Raw genomic sequence first — 19690 nt, forward strand, 5'->3', positions numbered from 1 at the left:
GTCAGCTCAAAATCGGCCTACATTCATGTCATGCGAGTAAGCCTACTTTTTTATTTTTTTTTTGTCTTTTTCTCGCCAGATTTCTGTCCTCTTTCGTTGGACCCCTTCACAGCCCACAGGGAGCTCGTCCTGACTCAAGGGAACCGCGTGGTCCGTCCAACGGGGGGGGGGGGAACCGCAGACCGCCCGGACCGCTTTGACGCCTGGGTTCAGGTCATGTGCTGCGAGGGCCTGCAAAGGAATCAGCTACCGGGAAGTGGAGTGCGATGGCCACCAGGTGGCGCTGGGGCTCACGTACGAGAGGATCAAGAGAAAGGTCGTTCGCTCACCTTTGCCCCAAGGCTTTTTTTTTTTTTTTCCCCATCTCATTCCGTTTCCGGCTCCGTTCTGGCTTTCTCCCCCAAGAGGAAAGCATTTGTCTAACCGACGTCCGTTTGTGTGCATCTGCCGATTTCTCCCGAGTTCAGTCGACAAACTCGTCAACCGACCAAAACACGTCAGGGGAAATGCTGGTTTCCGATTTCTTGTTCGGGTGTCTTGAGGCCGCTCCACAAATGGAAACTCGATGGCAGATGGTTTTGTTTTCTCAGCGATTTCTGCTCTTGCACCGGGTGAAGACCAAGTTCGAGCAGCCCCTCTAACCTGCGATGTGGCTCGGGGCGGAAGCCATGGTCAACCTCCGCGCCATCGACTGACAAAAGGCGGCGGCGTTTACAGATGCCGAGAGCTCGGCTGCCCACTTCGGCAAAAAAAAAAAAAAAAAAGAAGCCAGGGGCCTCAGTGCAAGAATCTTTTATTATGTGACATTAAAACAAAGCGTGGGAACGGACAGGACGAGAAGACAACTCTTTAAATCTTGTTGAAAGCCGCAACGTCGACGCTCTGAACCTGAAACGGCAAAAGCAAAACATTTGGATGAGTTGCACCGAAATATTGGAACGCCAAAACGCATGTTCGCCGTTTAGAACGCCAGTGGATGATGTCCCTTCTATGAAGCTTTCTTGGAAAAACTTTTGACGACATTAGAAATAGAAAGGGGGGCGAGGGGGCACGATGGACAACTGGTTAGCACGTCCGCCAACTGGTTAGCACGTCCGCCTCACAGCGCGGCGGTGCAGCGTTCGATTCCGGCTTCGGCCTTCCCGCTTGGAGTTTGCATGTTGTCCCCGCGCCGTCCGCGTCGACGCCGACAAAAATGCTCGCGTGCCGGCAAAAGCTGCGGCGCATACGCGGGGAAGGCGACTTACGTAGTCTTCAAACTTGGTGATCTCTTCTTCCAACAGGTCCGTTCCGACCTTGTCATCTTCCACCACGCAGGAGATCTGAAGCTTCTTGATGCCGTAACCCACGGGAACCAGTTTGGACATTCCCCATAAGAGACCGTCGGCTCGCACGGAGCGCACGCACTCTTCCAACTTGGCCATGTCGGTTTCGTCGTCCCACTGAAGAGACGAAAAACGCTTTTGGCTTTCGAGAACTTCACGGCTCCTCGGGAGGCCGTTTCGAGTCGGGGTGTCTTACCGGTTTGACGTCCAGTAAGATGGAGGACTTGGCGATGACGCCGGGCTTCTTGGCCTTCCTCTCGGCGTAATCTTTCAACCTCTGCTCTTTGAGTTTCTCGGCCTCTTCGTCGTCATCGCTATCAAACAAGTCCAGATCGTCGTCATCGTCGAGGTTGTGTTTCGCCGGGCCGCCGGTCTGCTGGACGGCGGTTCCCTGAACGCATCGACATGGTCGCTCGCGAGGCGATCGCGACGGCCGCGGAGGAAGCAAAGTGAGCGTACTCACGTTTGTGTAGGGGACTGAAGGAGCGGTGGCCGGTGCCGCCGCCGCCGCCGCCGCGGGGCTTTCCTCCAAGATGGCGACTCGACATTCCAGCTTGGAAAACGATGCCCTCAAATCTTCGACCACTAAAGGCAAAAACAAAGAGACAGAATTTGCATTTTTAATTAGAACGCGACCATTTTGCGCATCAAACGGCTGCATTTTTGACGGCGCTTTTTCTAATCTTTAAAAAAAAAAAAAAAATTGCACTGTCAACCAACGCTCGTTCCGAACCAGTGCCAAGGTCAGCGCCGCTTCTTTCTTTTTCCAGCGCCAAAATGGCCTCTGGCTCTTGAAACTGGTTCAGTTCTGAAATGCGGCACTTCCATATCCACCCTGATCCGGGGTTCATTTTCACCACACTCTACAAATGTCTGCACGTGGCACATTTGGCCTGATTAACTCATTCAATCCCGGCCATTTTCACTGGAGCACCCCCCCCCCCCCCAAATCCCAGCGTTTGACTGGATTTTGACTGATCTTGCAAGGCCCACAGAATATTTGGTTCTCATGCTATATAAACATGGAGCCTACCGAAATAGAGTTTGGACTCTCTTCTTTCAGCAGAAAAAAAAATGGTTTCTATCTTTTTTCCATTCTTCAGCAATCGGCGTTACAAAATGGCAAATTTTCATGAAAAGGGCGATTCGTGGGAAAAAGAGCTTTTTGTAAAAGCATCCATTTCAAGCACGTGAATCACCACTGCCACCTGGCGGTCGCTTTTTGACATGATTTACAATGCAAACGGCTTATTCTCATTCACAGATTGCATCATCTCCTCCTCCTCTCTATGTCGAAAAGAAAAAAGAAAAAAAAAAGACTGACGTACAGGTACGTCCTTGGTAGGCGGGGCCTACATTTAAAAAAACGTACAAGTACGTCTTGTGGAATGAAAGAGTTAAGCACGCAGGTGTTATTTTAAACGGGGGGGGGGGGGGGGGGGCAAAATTTCTTGAAAATGGCTACGAAATGGACCTACCTCGATATAAGCTCTTGTTCTCCAGCTCCAGGCTTTTGATTCGAGACATCATTTCTTGATCGGCGGCGCTGCTGCTGCAGGTGCTCTGCCACGGAAAAGGAAGGCGACCGTTTCGTGATTGGTGCCAGTTGATCACTTTATTGGCGTGGGGCTTTTTTTTTTTTTTTCCTTTCCATTGAAATGATTGATTCCGAAAATAAAGGGTGCCAGCAAATTGGGCACATGCATTCAAAAGTTTCGTAGAAGGTCACATTAAGCTCCCCCGTGAATGGCTTTGGAGCCTCATCCTGAAATGTCACCTAATAAAAGCCAAATCTCCCCAATGTTTTGTAACAGAAAAGATTATTTTTTAGCTCACAATGGAGAAATTCCCAATTTGGAGCAGCAAAAAAAAAATGTGTGTGTGTGTGTGTGTGTATTGTGACAGAAAAGCACAGCAACGTGAACTTACTCCCGCAAGCGACTTCTGAATGTTCTCCCGGGCACGAGCGATGTCTTGGAGGATGGCGTTCGCACCCGCATCCTGAAGATCAACAGAAATTGAGATGTCAGGGCAAAACAAAACTCGCGGCTCGCGTTTAGCGGCGACAGAACCGCGACAAACTCAAGTCTGACCATCGAGAGAAATACGGCTTCCCGATCGAGCGCGAGTTTTCCAGAGTCGAGCCGGGTATAGAAATTGAGTGAAATGGCGCACAAGGCGGCCACTTACGCAGACTGTCGGCGGCGACGGCGAGGAGCCGGCGACGCGCTCGAAGAAGCGGCGCTCTGCCTCATCGTAGCGACTTTTCTCAAACCAGATCTTCTCCTGGCCCGGGAAGTTGACGGCGTTCATGTTGCTGAAGAAGAGCGAAAGGAAACGCAGCGGCGGCGTGAATGGGCGAGACGGCGCCGAGCGTTGGCGATTTGCGTACACTCGATGCGATGACGGAGCGGCGCTCAACTCTTCAATGGTTTCATGAACTCCACGCGAGCGTGTGACGACTTTGAACGGCGGCAAACACAAAAAAGCAACGACGAAAAGGGCATTGGTGAGATCATACGAACAATCGTGAAAAACAATTACGTACAGCAAACAAACGAACTGAGTGGGGGGGGGGGGAAGAAACGATTGAGAAGAAAAAAAAAGCACATGGAGAGGAAAATGAGGATGAAAAGAAGTGAAATGTCTGACGCTTATCCAATCCGCGGCTCGGATCATACTTTTCCCTCGGCGGGACGGCGACGTCCGGCCGCGACGAGGTGTCCGTTTTGGGCCGGCGAGCTTCGGCGTGGAAACGCATCTCGGCCGCGTCGTACCTCCACTTGTCCAACCACACGCGCTCGCCGTCGGGGTGAAGAAAGTAGGCGGCGCCGGCGTCGAGCCGCTCTCGTTCGCCGAGCGTCTCGGCGGGCTCGTCCTCCTCCTGGATCGGGTGCAGAGCGTGGAACGCTTCGGCTTTGGACTGCGGCGCCGCTCGCCGTTGCTCCGCCGGCGCCGCCTCCGCCAAGCTTTGGGGCGGCTCGCCGCTTCGGGGCCGGCACGTTCCGGAGGAGGCGGAGCCTCGGCGGCTATTGTTGCCAAACACACTTTGGTAGAAGGCGGCTTCGGCGCGATCATACAGCGGCTTCTCCAGCCAGATGTCTCCCAACATTTCTGCGAAAACGGGGGACAGCCCGTTAAGCGCCCGCTTCGTCGTCGTCGTTGGCGGGGGGGGCGCCCTCGGCCGGGGGCGAGCGCTTACGGGAGACCGGCGGCCTTCCTCGGGCGCTCGGGCCGCCGCCGAGTCCCGAGGGGGGACCGAGTCGCACCGAGCGTTTGCCGCGCTCCGCTGGGAGGATCCTCGCGTTCCGTCTCGTCGACAAGCTTTCTTCGCGGGGGCCTCGGAGGTGTTCGGCGGACTCGCGGCCGAGCCGTCGGACTCCGCGCTCGCTTCGGCCGAGTTCGCCAACCAGCACTGATAGAGGCTCTCCGCTCGCTCGTAAACGCTTCGCCGGAACCACACGTTGGCGCATTCCGCCCGCAGGGCGGTCGGTCCGGCTTGGCGCTCGGACTCGTCTTCGGTTTTGGCTCCGCCGTGAACGTCGGCGTCGCGGGGAGTCTCCGGTTTGCGCGTACTTTTCTTGCTGCGCCGCCTTTTCCCGCTTCGCTTGGTATCGCCGTTGGAGCTTCCGCTTTCCGGGGAGGACGACGTTCCCCCGTTTTGACGGGCCGAGTTCGGACACTCGGCGGCCGGGATGGCAGCAGAGTCCGCCGGACTGCGGTTGGAAGGCTTATCCGAGAAAGCGGCCGCAGAACACTGGGGGGTCTTCTGTGACATCTTTTGATCGGTTAGCAGGAAAAATAGAAAACAAGTACAGGCTCGCGCATTATTTGCAGCAAAGTAGAACAGACCGGACAGAAGGGACAGAGAAGCCAAGACCCTTTCACGCGTGCTTTGCAAACTTGAGGTTTCGTGCAGGACGGCCACATTCTGATTTTCAGGACAGAAATGCGGGTCTTTCGATACAAACTCAAATCGGGAGTTAAAAAACAAAAACAAAAACACAAGGTCAGGTGTTATCTTGAATAAGGTCAAAAGTGAGGTCGGTCTTGCTCATGTAAACGAAGTCACTATTTACAGACTTTGATAACACCGAGAATAAATCAGCTTTTCGGATATGCCGCTCCAGATGCATTGGACGCAAGAGGGCCGAATTCCGGTGACTTCGGAACTGCCAATTGCAAGTCAAGAGAAAGACGCGATGAGGGAAGTCCGGCGGCATCAAAAACCTTGAACGGTTTGCGACAAGTGTGAAAGGGAAACTTTTCAAACTTGGGACGCTGATTTCACTTCAGAACAAAGGTCGGAAAAGTCATCGTTGGCGTACGAGGGCAGCAAAAATCCGATTCGACGACATCGTCAAGCAGCGTGCCAGGGAGCGAAACCATCATGCAAATGAGCTCGGCAAGCGGAACGAAATCGGCTTTCTGGTGCAGAATCATCACAACTCAACCTGTGAGCGAGAACTGCTGATAAAAGACGATGAAGTCATGAAGACTGCGATGTCGGAAATGGTGGACAGCAAACTGTCAGGAAGCTTTGCGCTGTTTGCTACGGAATAGCGAGACTGAATTGGCTGCCACGTGCAATCAAAATGTCGCGTTGTCTGCGCGCGCCATCTTTAACAACACATTCGTATTTCATTTCACTCCGTTTTTTATTTCATTGGCTGACTCCAAAGTCGAGTGCGTCACATTAATCCAGCCGGGATGTGACCAAGGCATGAATTACTTTTTCGTCACGGTTGCTGTCAAAAAGAATGCGTGAGACGCATCATTGACACCGTGGAACCATCAATCAAGTCGGAGGTTGAAATTTGATTTGGATCACTTCATCGGTCACTGCAGACTGAGCAAGGCGTCACGATCACATTGTAGCCGGTTTCAAAATGTTTGTCATGCGGACACATCTTCAGTCTCGAAAATGAAACGGGCCTCTGACAAACATGGCCGAAAAAAAAAAAAGTTCTGACAAGATTAGGCACCGTTCACAATGACCGAAATGGGACATCATGCAGCAGGCCATGCAGTTTGGGTGATGTGAATGCAGGAAATGCTTTCCCCTTGCGTTGCCGACCGCGGGTCGTCTTTTGGGAAGTCATTTGCTGCAGTCAGGCAGCGCATGGCAATCGAGGTCTTGACTCACCGTCCTTGGGAAGATGCGATTCTCAAGTCTAAAATCAATTGCTCAAATGCTCTTCTTATCCGGTTAACCGCAAGCGATTGGAAAAGAAAGGTAAATAAACACATCGCGGTTTTGCAAAGTACAACAACCGGTGACTTGGATATAAAATAAAATAAATACATACAAAATAAATCCGCTCAAATAAAAATAGATTCAAGCCCAACAGTCTGTCCCGCCAAGCGAGATGACTTCAAAGTGGTTCCGTTTTCAAGACAAATCTTCCCTCAGAAAGAAAGTGAAAGTGAACCGATTTGTTCATTTGTGCCAGCCTTTTTCCATCAAAAGATGAACCGCCGTTTAACTCTCCGATACAGACGGTGTGAAAGCAACATCCTCAGGATGACGACAAATTGAAGATACTACGAAGAGGAACAAATGAACCTCCACAGAAAAAAAGAATCACGTTGGACGAGCCTCAAGTTGAGCAGCGTAGTCATGGTGACGTTAAAGATTGACTTTCCCCTACCATTTGAACAGCAGCGGACCATCGTAACAGAATCAAGGCAGGGCTGAGCCCGAAAGGCGATCGGGGGGAAAAGCCACCGTTGCCCTCAAAATTGACGCGTGACGTCGCCGTCGCGAGGAGGTCGTCGCGCAAGATGTCGCACAACGCAGGAGGCGGCCGAAGAAGCTCGGCGGCGATGTCATCGTTCGGTCGCAGCCTCGTTCCGAGCCTCGGACCATCAATCGGATGTCAAAGAACGTCGTGACGTCATTTCGTTTCAAATAGACCATTATTACGTCAAAAAAAAAAAGCAGCGAGCCCCGCTTTCCGCCGCTCCGGTGTCGGCCCCATTCAACTCGCGAGCCGTTTGCTAGCAGCGGCTAACACATGGGCAGGCAGACTCCCAAAAACCTTTACGGTCCCCTCGCGCTCTAACTCAAACGAATGGCAGCAAACAAGCCCGAGTACCAAGTCGCAGCAGTCAGTGGCACGTTGACTTACTGTTGGCCTTTTGGTCTGGTCCGTGCGGGTGCGGCAAGCCAGTGGACGAAACGTGACTACGGCGAGGAGGAAGGAAGGAGACGAGGAGAGGCTCGGACGCTTGCTCGCGATGATGTGTCAACATGGGGGTATGGGACAAAAGCACGTTCGCGCCTTGCTCGCGTGACGTGGTGATGTCACGAAAGTGCTGAAATAAAACTGTCGTCTCAAAAATGTGGCCATTGCTTATTCCGAAGCGAGTACCATTTTTTTGTGGTTAAGTCAGTTGGACATGGAGAAATTGGGGACGACACCGTGAGTGGCCCCTTGATTCATGTTCATCATGTTTTGTTTTCTTACAAACCCAAGACATTTGTCCCAAAATGCTGATAAACATTCATTCAAGATTTTCCGCGAGTTAAACTCTTAATTTTCATTCTTCTATTTTTTTATACACACACGCACACACAAAGAAATTCGTCAAAAACGTTGATAAACATTCAATATCGCTTTTCCATGGAAAAGGGTTGCCAGAAAATAAAACGTGTGAAAAAATATTAAATGAAAAAAAAACAGATCTGCGAATATGCCAACTATTAATGCAGAACAGCGAATATGCATCGGCTGTAATCGGATGGCAGACAAGGTCGAGTTTCGATTGTACCGGATATTATGCGACATTCGAGGAACGATACGAATTCGGACTTTTCCGACCTCCGACCAGGAAAAGTGCATTGGAACGCCCCTTTAAACTGGAGAGCCAAGTTGGTTTCCACGAGTCATTCCGTCACTTATGTTTGAAACAATGTTCATTCAGGTTTACATTTCAGACATTCACAACCGTAAAATTCTACTTTTGAAATCATTAGATTTTCTCCCCTTACGTTTTAAATATCAATACACTGTACTGACCAGACAAACCATATTTTGAGGATAGATGACAAAAGAAATATTTTAATCTTTAAACAGCAGAACAGAGAAGAAAGGGTACTTTGCAATTAAGACTTTACAGAGTTTGAAGAGGACGTGCACAGGTATTATTTCATGCTTCCCGGTGCCGCCGTCTTTCGACCAAGCTCCCTCGCCCTCTCAGTTGCAGATTCCACGGCAGCCATGGTTGATGCCCTCACAGCTCCTTGTTCCAGCGCATGAAGCCCGTAGATGGTCGTGCCACCTGGGGTGCAGACCTCCGAACGCAGCTGAGCTGGATGCTTGTCGGACTCGAGTAATAACTGACCGGCACCCTGTAACAGAAAGAAGCGGCGCTTATCCAGTGCCACGACACGTCAAAAACCTCAAAACTCCAAAGTGTATCGGCCAAGCAACAGGAAAATACAAGAGCGGCGCGAAGGCCGTCATTGCGACATCGAGGACTTCAATGTCAAGTCAAAAAGCATCACAGTGCAGAGCGCTTTGCTTTGTCAAAGCCATGTCAGCTCAACGAGTCAGCGTTACTCTTCCCTGTTGCCACTTAGTTGTCTTGAAAAAAGGAACACGCACATCCCACATATTGAGCTCCCCATTACATTCAAGTCTGACGCGATGTTGACATTGACTGCCAACATTATTTGATAGGATTCGGTCCGATTTCCGCAGAATGCCTTTGGTGGCCCACTCGAATCCCAAGTCAAATGATTCATTTGTGACTTAGGTTTTTAAACGCACTGCTATGATTCTGAACATAACCGTACATTTATGGCGGCTGCCGTTTACTATACGGCTATATTAAGAATGATCATGAAGCTTTAACATTGATATTGACAGTCCACGCGTCCATGAAACTGACCAGAACAGTCTGAGATGCGATTCTATGGGCGAGAGCGCCGGGCATGCCCATTTTAACTGCTCCTTCGGCCAGGGCCTCTGCAAAGAGGTACACCTGCAGAGGGAAATAATGCCATTCACTCACACGGTGATGATTTGAACAGGTTGACTTGCAGAGCGCGGCGGTGAAAAACAATCGGGAATCCAGCTGATGGGAAGTGAAGCACAGGACATATCATGTACGTCACCGGCCACGTGCACACTGTCGTACTTCAGTTCTCGGAGAGGTCGAAGCGAGCGCACTCACAAAGGCAACTCCGCTCCCGCTCAGTCCAGTGTGGATGTCAATCCAGGCCTCGGGTCCCTCTTCGACCAAACCGCAGCGCTGCAACAAGGAGCACAATAGAGCACCGTGCTCTTGTTTCGCATGAGTGCCCCGTGTAAATAAGAGTGCCCCCTGCAGAACCACGCAGGGAAGATTCGGCATCAGCCTGATGACACGTGAACCCTCGGGCAGGAGCTTCGGACAGGTGATACCAAAAAAAATAAAATTAAATTATGATCACATTGACTTGATACACGTAAAGGTCACGTGCTTGGTCAGTCACCTCCTCCAATGTTGCCAGCGTGACTCCGGCGGCAACGGACACAATCGTGTGTCTGTCGGTGACGTGGTGCGAGATCTCACTGAGAACTGTTGCAACTAAATGAGGTTTTACTGCTACAAAGAGGACATCGCAACTCCACACGACCTCAGTGTTGGAGTGAGTTGTGGAGATGTTCAGCTCCTGAAAGCAAAGACACTTGTTACTGTAATTTTTTTTTTTTTTTTTAACAAGGGGATAGACATTTTTATTTTTTACCTCCGCGATAATGCACGTTTGATTACTTTGTATCTTCTAGCGCATGTGAAGAAACTGACGATAAAAAGGTACAAACTTGACTTGCTCTATTTTTAAAAATATATATTTGCTGTGATTAATCAGCCATATCGCAGTGCCTCCGATTCTATGAAAAGTGCAACATAAATTGATTCACTGATAGATGAAGCGAACTGTCATCAAACAAAACACACGATCGGAACGAGATGTTACCTGAAAGCGTCCGAGGTTCCTGAGAGACGGAGCGCTCACTTTGACATTCGTAGGGGGAACATTCCCTTTAATGACACAATATGTAAGATCATCAACGCTAAATTGAAACACCAAGGTGCGGGTTATGTTAGGTCTTGTTTACTGACCAGACAAGATGCCCTTCGCAATGCCGAAAGCCATGTTCCCTGCACCAATGAAGCCAACTTGTAATTGGGAGTCCATCTCAAGGGTCAAGGGTCAGGCTTGAGAAGGAGTCTGTCAGCTCAAGCGTTCGAGGCAAGCACCTTTTCTTACGGGACAACCTAAAATAAAGATGAAGCCTAATTTACAAACAGTTGCTGAATGTTGACACACTATTTGGCTTGATATCTAATTCTGATCAGTGGATGGATGGATTTGAAAGGAATGTCGCCCCTGCCAACATGGCCGCCACCCGAGCACGTCGGTAGAAATCGGCCACGCAGCAACAGTGCGCTGGGTTGTATCGTGACCAACGCCGACATCTGCATTAGCGACATGCAGCAATGGTTTTTGTACTGCACTTGTTTCCCATGCTCATAAAACACAAGCAGAGGAAAGCTTAAACAGTACTCTCAACAGAGAATGAATGAAACACCGAGTTTAATCCCGGAGAGACATCGCCAAACGCTGGACTCTGATCCACTTGAGTAGAGATTGACAACCGTACTGTTGAAATGATAACTTTCGATTAGCTGGACTCACCAGATGTTTCCGTTTCACCAACCAAACAAGGAGGCTCGTGCAACGCTGTCAAGAAACTTGCCTTGATTTGGACCTCACTGCTGTGCTGACGCCGCGCGATACATTCGCCCAATTAGTACGGTACAAATGCCTGACCTTATTGTATTGTGGTATCAAGTCGAGGAGAATTCACGCAGCACTCTACTAAACGTGCGTTACAAGCACTTTCTTGTCAATTGCTTAAAATCGAGCGCACCCTTAGCACGCCCACTTTTGATAATCGAGTAATCCCATTGGTTGTACGCTTGTTGTGAAGGGTGGGGGATGTGGTTTCCAAAATTATAAATGATTTCCATCAACCGTGGACAGCGCCAAGAAATGGTTCCCTCTTAACCGTTGTCTTGCAACATCAAATGACAGGTGGGGTTTTTTAGTTGTTGTTTTTAAAAAACTCGATTTAGCGACAAGTCATGGAACACCGGCGCGTCTTTCGATTTGTCACGAATTTTGTCATCTAGTTAAATTTGTAGCGCATCAAAGGGTGTCGAAAAGGTTGAAATGAGTTCACCTGCAAAGGTTACATAGTTCATTGTAATTTCATCCCGAGCTTGACTCCGAAAGACAAAAATCCTGAACTTTCTGTTCCTGATGTAAAGATGCATGCATCACGAGTGCAACTATTTAAAATTGCGTGCCGTTTTCTAAAGTACCGGTAATCATTTGGCGAGTATGTGCGTCGTTGACCACAACGTTATCGGTGCAGAAAAGAGCGATTTTGAAACGGCGCGTGTGAGGTGAGCCTCAGCCTCACAGCGGGCATGTCTGGGCAAAGCCTCGTTGATGACTGAGCCGTTTTCCCAATTATATTGTTTCAAATTATACATTGATTTAAGTTCGTACACTGTGTAACATAAGCCTATTATTCAACAAATGTCGGTGCAATCTAGAAAAAAAAACATTTTAAGAGTGTTTTCCTATGGCGTATAATCATATTTATGTCGAAATATGTAGAGTGCACGTTTTGAAGTTATTGAGCCAATGTTTTATTGTTGCAGACATGGTTCACCTCCCGTCCTCTTACAACTACCTCCTGCTGCTCTGCATCCTTGCCAGCCGCTTTCCAGCAGTCACTGGGCTCTTTGAGTGGCTGAGGCAGAATGAGGAGGATCCTCCAGGAGAAACGGCAGCAGCGCCTTCGCTGCCTTCTCCTCCTCCTCCTCCTCCTGCAGATTCAGTTCCCTCAATTCTAGCTGAGGATGCACGCTTTGAAATGGCGACCGCTGATGAAAAGTTCCTGGCTGAGGCCAAGCAGCTGGAGCTAAGCCCTTTAGATAGCTGCCACCACAAGGTAAGAGGACGTCTCACTCACGCTCAAAACTACAAACGATGAAAACACGTTTTCGAACACGTGGCTCCTCTACTTACTGGAAGTAAAAATGGAAGATTTTGGTTCCCGACGGCACGGCAACCGCATCATACAAATGGTCTTGCTAGCAAGCGTGATGGCAGTTTAACAATCTGTGCTCTGTAGGTGGTGGCTCAGTTAAAGGCGAGCTGCGAAGCGCTCTCGGAAGAGGAGCTGGCAAAACTTGGCGTCCTATTGTTCAACTGCCAGGCGCAGATTGAGGGTCGCCCGAGTTATCCGTGCACAGAACAGATGGTAAGCCCCAAAATGTCGCAGTATCATAAATAACGTACCGTAATTTACAGACTTTTTTTTTTTTTGATTTGACCTTTCCTTGAAGGCGATACGTTTCCAGGCCTGACGGAGGTGCTCTCATGTGCTTTTTCAGGCTATCAAAGAATGTACAACAAATATGGACTCCGACACTTGGAACGCCTATCACATAGTGAGCAACAGGGCTCGCGCTGTGTGCTACGCAAGTCGCCAGCAGCTATTTCGGCGCAGGGCGGCGCAAACGGTCAACATGCTCATCGCCTCAGCTGCCAGCCAACTATCTGCCATGGAGGACCTGAAGGTACTACATACAGGACATCTTTTCTTGGTCCTCTTCCATTTTTAGTCAAGAGTAATAATTACATGAGCGGAGGCAGACGGTTCTAAGATTTAAAAAAAAAAAAAAAAAAAGTATCCTCAAGTCGTGTTTTTGTGACAGGATGGCCAATTGGCACTCAGAGAGATGACTGCGGAATCACTGGACAAGCTCGTGAAGGGTCACAGCGCGCTGCAGACTCAGCAGGCCAAGCTGCGGGAAGGCCAAGGTCAAATGGAAAGTTCCCTGAGAGACAACCTGCAGCGTCTGGGACAGGAGAAAGCCCTCATTGCCTCGGGACAAGAACTTGTGGCCCAGCTCATCCAGGGAATTACAGACAGAATGGGTGAGAGCTTGCCGGATCCCGGTCAGCGTTGGCAGAATTCATGGTTGAAGTCGTATTGATGCAATCCATGTTAGGGGGACCCAAAGTTGTTGTTGTTTGTTTGTTTTTTTAACCGCCAAAACTACTGTTTAACCTTTCTTGCTGAAGCTCTTGTGAGTGAGAACATGCAGATCCAAGGATCAGAAGTGCAGGAGAGCCACAGAGCAATCGTTCAAGACCTCGCTGACGTCAGACGGCAGGCTCAGAGCATCCATCAAAAACTGGGTATCAAAGTCAAATCGAACAAATGCGCCGCAGTTGGAAAGATCGGTGCTGCGTGATTGGCTTCTTTTTTTTTTGACACGAGCCAACCTGTGACTTCAGATGACAGCATGTCAGAGTTTCTGGAGTACCAGGACCAGACGTTGCACTACTACACTGATCTGATGGGCAAACTGGAGCGCATGAACAGCAGTCTGGGATTCGTGCTGCACTTCCTGGATGAAACGCAGGGGCGAATAGAGGGAAGGCTCCGCGCCATTCAGAGTTACCTCGGCTGGGCAGGTGAATTGCGCCGCGGCGCTTGGGTTAGACTTGGCATTTTTAATTTCTTTTTTGTTGTCCTCATCCTGGTTATTTGTCTTTCCAGGTTTAAGCATCACCGCCATGTGGACGTGCATCGCGCACACCAGCTATTTTGTACTGTTTGCCGTCGTCCAGTCATTCCTGCGGTGTCCACTTTTCTCCCGTGCCACGCTGCTGCTCACTGTGCCCTTGAATGCCGTGGCGGAGGTAAACCAGCAGCCGGCGCTGGATCTGGCAAGTCTCAGCTTGCTGATCGTCACGCTTTCGCTAGGTACGAGCGAAAAGCCGAGTGGAAAAACTTTCATGACATAGATTGGTTGTCACGTCACCTTCTCCTTTTTTTTTTTTTTCCTCACTCAGGACACTGGTTTGTGAGTCAGTTGTGGGTTCAATTTCCCAGCAGAGGAAACCCATCTGCTGCATTGCCATTGCTGACTTTTGAATTGGCGGAGCCGCAGAAGTCTCGTCACGCATATCCGCCATCCTCGACGCCTCAAAAGTTAGTCTGCAAACTTTCAGACGGCCACCAAACTCGATTGCAAACCGTCTACTTTGCATCTCTTTCCCCTCAGGAAAGGGCGCGGCGGCGTCCAACGGAACGACCCGCTGAAACAAGAAGGCGCGACGTCAAGTGGGAATCTTTTACCGATGTCGTTCAACATCAAAGTAGTCCAACGAGGTGATAACAATGTGGTTCCTGTTTTTGCTTTTCGATATCCAGGTGATTTTGGAATACCGGAAGGATCGTTTCACAGGAAACCTGCAGCAAGTTGTCTCCCTCATCACTGCGCATCTCCATTTCTACTCCAGCCTATTCGTTCAGGAGTAAGCGCATTCGAGGAAGGTTTAAACCACAGTGCAGTAATAAAATCAGACTTTTCTTTTTTTTTTTTAAAGGCTCTGATTGACGATATCACTTCCGGAAACCCCCAAGGAGCTTTTGACCCTTTGAATGACTTTCACAATATTGCGAATGACTCCAGAAGTGCAAGTCCCACACCGTCAGTTAGCAACAGGTCGGTGGTCGAGACGAGCCCATTGCACGCGCCGTCCTCATTGTTCTCTTTTGCGCTCATTGCTTATATCATGTTGGGTAAAATATTGTTTTGGATTTTTACATGAATGGCGCATTGCAGGTTTAAAAAAAAAAAAAAAAAAAGTAGTTGGTTTAATTTGTGCGGGATGGATGAGCAATATCATTAAAATCTTGACTTTCTAGTGAAAATACAACTGCTGGTCTTTTCAGCTCGCTATCGGGACGTCCGCTCTGCAACTCGATCACCAAAGCTGGGACGGCGTGCAGGAAGCGAGCGCTGTTTGGACAAGATTACTGCAGAGTTCATGAAGGCCGACTCAAGCCGTCTTTTCACTCGCCAAGTCAAATGTGACGTCTGAAATCGGCAGGATTTCAGCTTTTCATGGTTAACGTGTGTTCATTTTTATTTTTTTTAATGACCCCCCCCCCCCCCCCCCCCCCCATGGAATAGTAATTTTAACAACCTAATAAACACATTCAAACTGACACTTCTATTATGTTTGACTCGGATGGCAAAGTTTACAAGTATGACAAAAATGAATTAAGCACAGTGCGATCGACAGATTTGAGTGAAGCGCAGGTCCGTTTAATGTGCCAATGTGGCGGTCAAACGCAAAGAATGAATCTGATGCGCTAACATTGAGGTTTGTGTGTCGCATTCTTCCGGGGCACCTTGTTCTCTGCGGCCAGGCAAGTATCGGCCCGTCACCTCTCTGGTCCCCATCCCGGCAAGCTCCCGGATTGTTTTCGTCCACGCCCGAGCACCGGTTTCACTTGCGAGCCGTGTCGTAGTTTGTAACGAACCAGTCGCAGGTTTCCTGGAGAGCTGCGAGGACATGGAAGTCAGTGGACAGCCCTGATCCAAAAACCGCTTCGCGGGCTCACCTTGTTTGAAGGGCGTGAAGCGGAAATCCGGGCGATAGCGGCACAGCTTGGCGTTGCTGGCCGTCTTTTTCAACTGCCCGTCTGATTTGCTCTTGTCATACTGCAGCGGTGGTCAAGGCAATTGCAGTGAAAAGGCAAGTTTGAAACAGTTTGGACAGTCTATAAAAGGTATAACTCGGTATGTAGTGGTGAAAACTATTAAGGGGGGGCGGGGGGGGAGAAAAAAACCCCAATGGTTATATTGCACATTCATGAAATTATTTTTAATATAAATAAATTTATATTTTCAGTAGCACTTAGAAATAAACGGCTATTGCCGACCTAATTCCTCACTCACATCTGGTTCGGAAAACTTTCTAATTCGGCGATCTAGGAGCTGCTAAACGTAAAAACGAAATTGTGTCCGCGTCAGAGATTTTCAGGGTGTAAATGCTGGCTGGTTGGAGCTGAGGCACCCTCGCCTTCGGACAGGCACCAGTTACTCGACAGACGAATTTACAGCGGCTACACGCTTTCCATTTTTGGGCACGACTAAGATCCAAATTCAGACTGACGGCAGCTCAGCCGCCAATCAGACCACAAGCAGGTCGTTCGGCGCCGATTGAATTTGCGCCCAGGAGCTGTGGCCTGCTGCTTCAACTGCATCTCATCTTTATTAGGTCGACCCAACGTGTTTGTAAAGTTTCGTTAATAGTCTTGCGGACGTGTTCCCAGAAGCCAGTTTATTGAGTGCTGCAAATAAAAGTAACTTTGCTGAGGAACGACACGACGCACCCACCGCAGCCTTAAAAATGGGCCGTGACGACATTTGACTCGCATTACCTTTGCATGTACTTGATGTTAGGATACAACCACTTGGCCTTTAAAGTCCAGTGCTCGCACAACCGCGTCTGCTGCGTCTTTGATTGACACTTCGTCTTCCTCCCCAACTGCAGTCGACAGACAAAACAAGTGCACTCCGATTTGGGCCGTTCCCATTTGGCTCATAACACGCAGGACGAGAACTTACCGGAAAGGATGATGGGCTCAATCTCAGGATATTCCATCAAAACCCACAGGAGGAGGCGTGCCAAATCCAAAGAGTACACAAACTGCCTTTTGGGAGTGCCGGAGCCCCAGACCACCAACGGCTTCCCCTCCTCTACGTGGCATAACGGTGCACGTGCATACTGTTAGTACACATTATCACTTCATGTCGAGTCTTGCGCGTGACAGTGCTGCTGTGTGGAAATACGGCTGTAAAAAGACAATTTAAAAAAACCTTGAACCAAAAGTGCTGAAACGGTTTATTGCCGACAGAAAAAAAGATGCAACTTACTTTTGGCAATGTACGTTTTGTGAATTAGGCCGGGCAGCACGTGACCATCTTCGATACTGAAGTTGTCATGGGGACCAAACACATTAGTGGGGATCACAGCCGTGTAGCGATGACCATGCTGCTGGAAATAGGCCCTGTGCAACACCACCAATGCAGTTTTATTAGACAGGTGAAAACATTCACAGGCTGCTGCGTCTCCTCTCCACTAAGCCATTGAGAACTGCAACCTTTCAAACTACCGCGGGGACAATTTTTTTTGGTCCTCTTTTGCAGTTATGAAGTCACCAATCCTAAGGACAGAATACACTACCTGTTTTGGACATCCACCATTCTTTTTGCATAGGCGTAGCCAAAGTTGGACTCGTGAGGTGGGCCGTTATGGATCTGTTGAAAAGGAACAAAAACGCATTTGGGCCGAATGACACGGCAGTGTTCAAGCGATACTATTTGTTAATGCATCATGGCAACGTAAATATAAAAATATGCATGAAGCTGACATCTTCGGATCAGAATTTAGCTCTTCTAAATCTGGATTAGGATGAACACGAATTGGACATCAACCAAAACGCTAACTGATTGATTGACCTTCCCAAAAGGCCATTGTCTTAGAACTGAATATTTGTCTAATGTCATCAAAATAATCACCAGAAAAGGATGCTGTCAAAACATGAGGTCATACCACATAAACAGCACTTACCATAGTTTCATCGATGGGATATGTGGTCTTATCCGGAAATATGCAGGTGGACAGACAGGAAATGACCTTAACCACACCTACTTCATGTGCAGCCTGCAGCACATTGTCATTCATGTGGATGTTATTCCTCTGAAAAGAAGAAACGCAACAGCTGTTGGAGCCGGCGGGTTTAACAATTGTCATGCCAAAAGGGCAAGCTGTTCAACTGAATGCATTTATTGTACCCAAAAGTCCAGGTTGCTCTTCAAGTTTTTGAAAAGTCCTCCCACCATGGCAGCCAGGTGGATAACATGGCTTGGCTGGTGTTTCTTGAACAGATCCCGCGTCTCTTTCATGCTCCTAGAAGACCCAATCATACAAGGATCACGAAAAAAAAGACAATTGACGGCACCCTCCAAATATCGTTTGAGTGTTTTGTTTTTGCCCACGTGAGGTTGGCATCTTTGGAAGACAGGAAGATCCACTCTTCACCTTCGCAGCCTGCCCTTTCCTCTTGGACCACACGTTGGATGGCCATCCCCACCAAGCCAGAGCCTCCAGTCACCAACACCCTCATCTGACCGCTGACAGCTCTATTGCATAAACACACTATAAGCCAGAAGGTGACAAGAGACTGATTGCGCGATATAGGAAGAATTTAGCGGGCTGGTCACTGAATTTATAGGAAGGCAAGTGGTCAAAAGTAACGATTTTGACAGACGGGGCATAGAACGAATTTAAACGACTAAGTAAGAAATGTTCATTTAAAGATCGTATATTTGAACATTTAAAGCGACCGCGTTTATTCAAAAGAATGGATGAACACTTGTGCGCGACACCTTGGCAGGTGATGAGGCTTTACTCAAGTCGCCAAGTACACGCAAAGTAAAAAGTCGATGTTAGCTACTAACACTTAGCACTTGGGCATTTTTACAAGCATCTGACAGCATATAATGGGTACCTCTTCGTACAAAGTCGTATCGCTTGAATCCTCTTCCACAAGAAAGCGTTCAAAGGTTTAACATTGTAAATTCAAGAAGAAAAACATCGTCCGTCAGAATGATTTAAGTACACGACATCCGTTCTACGAAGTTGCGAGAGTATACTGTACAAACACTACCGGCTCCGCCTTCAAAATAAAAAGACATTTGCCATCTGGTGTGGCGGAAGTTGGAAACTGGAACGCCGTCATAGCAGGATGTTTACCTCAGTTCATGTTTCCAGTGTTTGTTCTCGACCCTCACTAGTTTTCACAAAATCCTGTGGACAAGTATGTGTGTGTAAAATCACCAGGCTTCTTCATAATGTGGCAACGTGCATGTACTAATGTTGATTTGTTTTGCAACATTCTGTCTCTTCTCTTAATTTGTGCTTTGTCATTGCAAGTTTTTGTTTCACTCATTAGGTTGATGCAGATTCTTAATATAGAAAGACAAAGGGAAACATGAAACGTGTCAAAAGTCAGCACATATCAGCGTCCACTTAAAGTGATTGGAAAAGACCAAATTTAGCTGGTCGAGTTGGCTTTTCATGAAGCCTGAATGTTTTGTGCTAACAATGACTTATATTTGGACCGACTGATAGCTCCTTGCTCCTCAACTAAGGCCCCGGTTCCCAAAAGATGATGCTGCCACCACCATGTGTTACTATTATGTTGGGATGGTGTTCTTTTGGCCATACGGTATATTATTCTATTGTGTTGTCACAAAACATTTTTTTTTTAAATTATGATTTTGTTTTTAGTCTCACAACATATATAGTGTGTTATGGTGCAACAACCTACATTCTTCTACCTTTCGCCACAGTTGGAAAATTGGAATACATTTGTTTTGTGTGCGTGTGTTTCCAGAGGAAAGAGGAGCATGCCAGGTAGAAG

At 48.5% G+C, this 19690-nt stretch overlaps 4 protein-coding genes across 11 annotated transcripts; 1 reads left to right on the forward strand and 3 right to left on the reverse strand.

Moving 5' to 3' along the window:
• Positions 1-776: 776 nt before the first annotated feature.
• On the reverse strand, positions 777-7652 carry LOC147203131 (elongation factor 1-delta-like). 4 transcript variants are annotated; one of them, XM_086115931.1, is made up of 9 exons: positions 7457-7652; positions 6472-6525; positions 4007-5103; positions 3516-3642; positions 3255-3326; positions 2804-2888; positions 1522-1910; positions 1248-1442; positions 777-888 (listed from the first exon to the last, which is right to left on the reverse strand). In XM_086115931.1, the coding sequence occupies exons 3-9, from the start codon at positions 5101-5103 to the stop codon at positions 850-852; spliced, it is 2004 nt and encodes a 667-aa protein (XP_085972057.1). In that variant the 5' UTR covers positions 6472-6525; positions 7457-7652; the 3' UTR covers positions 777-849. The 4 variants fall into 4 exon arrangements, with proteins under 4 accessions (XP_085972057.1, XP_085972058.1, XP_085972059.1 ...); XM_086115932.1 differs by lacking the exon at positions 6472-6525; XM_086115933.1 differs by lacking the exon at positions 7457-7652 and having other exon boundaries at positions 1522-1716; positions 1789-1910; positions 4007-6525.
• A 708-nt stretch (positions 7653-8360) lies between these two features.
• pycr3 (pyrroline-5-carboxylate reductase 3) lies at positions 8361-11251 on the reverse strand. 2 transcript variants are annotated; one of them, XM_086115118.1, is made up of 7 exons: positions 11017-11251; positions 10440-10595; positions 10294-10358; positions 9808-9987; positions 9507-9719; positions 9345-9407; positions 8361-8679 (listed from the first exon to the last, which is right to left on the reverse strand). In XM_086115118.1, exons 2-7 carry the CDS (start codon positions 10513-10515, stop codon positions 8473-8475), a joined length of 804 nt encoding a protein of 267 aa, XP_085971244.1. In that variant the 5' UTR covers positions 10516-10595; positions 11017-11251; the 3' UTR covers positions 8361-8472. The 2 variants fall into 2 exon arrangements, with proteins under 2 accessions (XP_085971244.1, XP_085971243.1); XM_086115117.1 differs by lacking the exon at positions 9345-9407 and adding an exon at positions 9222-9314 and having other exon boundaries at positions 11017-11243.
• A 72-nt stretch (positions 11252-11323) lies between these two features.
• On the forward strand, positions 11324-15351 carry bmb (brambleberry). The gene is made up of 13 exons (XM_086115112.1): positions 11324-11415; positions 12051-12343; positions 12527-12655; positions 12789-12974; positions 13113-13335; positions 13483-13599; positions 13699-13878; positions 13964-14170; positions 14260-14398; positions 14472-14530; positions 14621-14724; positions 14797-14915; positions 15146-15351. The coding sequence occupies exons 1-13, from the start codon at positions 11409-11411 to the stop codon at positions 15285-15287; spliced, it is 1905 nt and encodes a 634-aa protein (XP_085971238.1). The 5' UTR covers positions 11324-11408; the 3' UTR covers positions 15288-15351.
• Positions 14350-19585, reverse strand: LOC147203134 (GDP-L-fucose synthase-like). Of its 4 annotated transcripts, XR_015101338.1 has the most exons (11): positions 18776-19585; positions 18264-18407; positions 18060-18174; positions 17836-17964; positions 17449-17522; positions 17139-17272; positions 16830-16961; positions 16670-16749; positions 15821-15920; positions 15608-15761; positions 14350-14505 (listed from the first exon to the last, which is right to left on the reverse strand). XR_015101338.1 is itself a non-coding variant. In XM_086115114.1 (10 exons), exons 2-10 carry the CDS (start codon positions 18389-18391, stop codon positions 15706-15708), a joined length of 948 nt encoding a protein of 315 aa, XP_085971240.1. In that variant the 5' UTR covers positions 18392-18407; positions 18786-19585; the 3' UTR covers positions 15500-15705. The 4 variants fall into 4 exon arrangements, 3 of the variants coding, with proteins under 3 accessions (XP_085971240.1, XP_085971242.1, XP_085971239.1); XM_086115114.1 differs by lacking the exon at positions 14350-14505 and having other exon boundaries at positions 15500-15761; positions 18786-19585; XM_086115116.1 differs by lacking the exon at positions 14350-14505 and having other exon boundaries at positions 15500-15761; positions 18307-18407.
• Between the last annotated feature and the right edge of the window lie 105 nt (positions 19586-19690).

The sequence above is a fragment of the Hippocampus guttulatus genome, chromosome 7, assembly GCF_054856545.1.
Source record: "Hippocampus guttulatus isolate MCC_2025c chromosome 7, RoL_Hgut_1.0, whole genome shotgun sequence".
Taxonomy (NCBI): Eukaryota; Metazoa; Chordata; class Actinopteri; order Syngnathiformes; family Syngnathidae; genus Hippocampus; species Hippocampus guttulatus.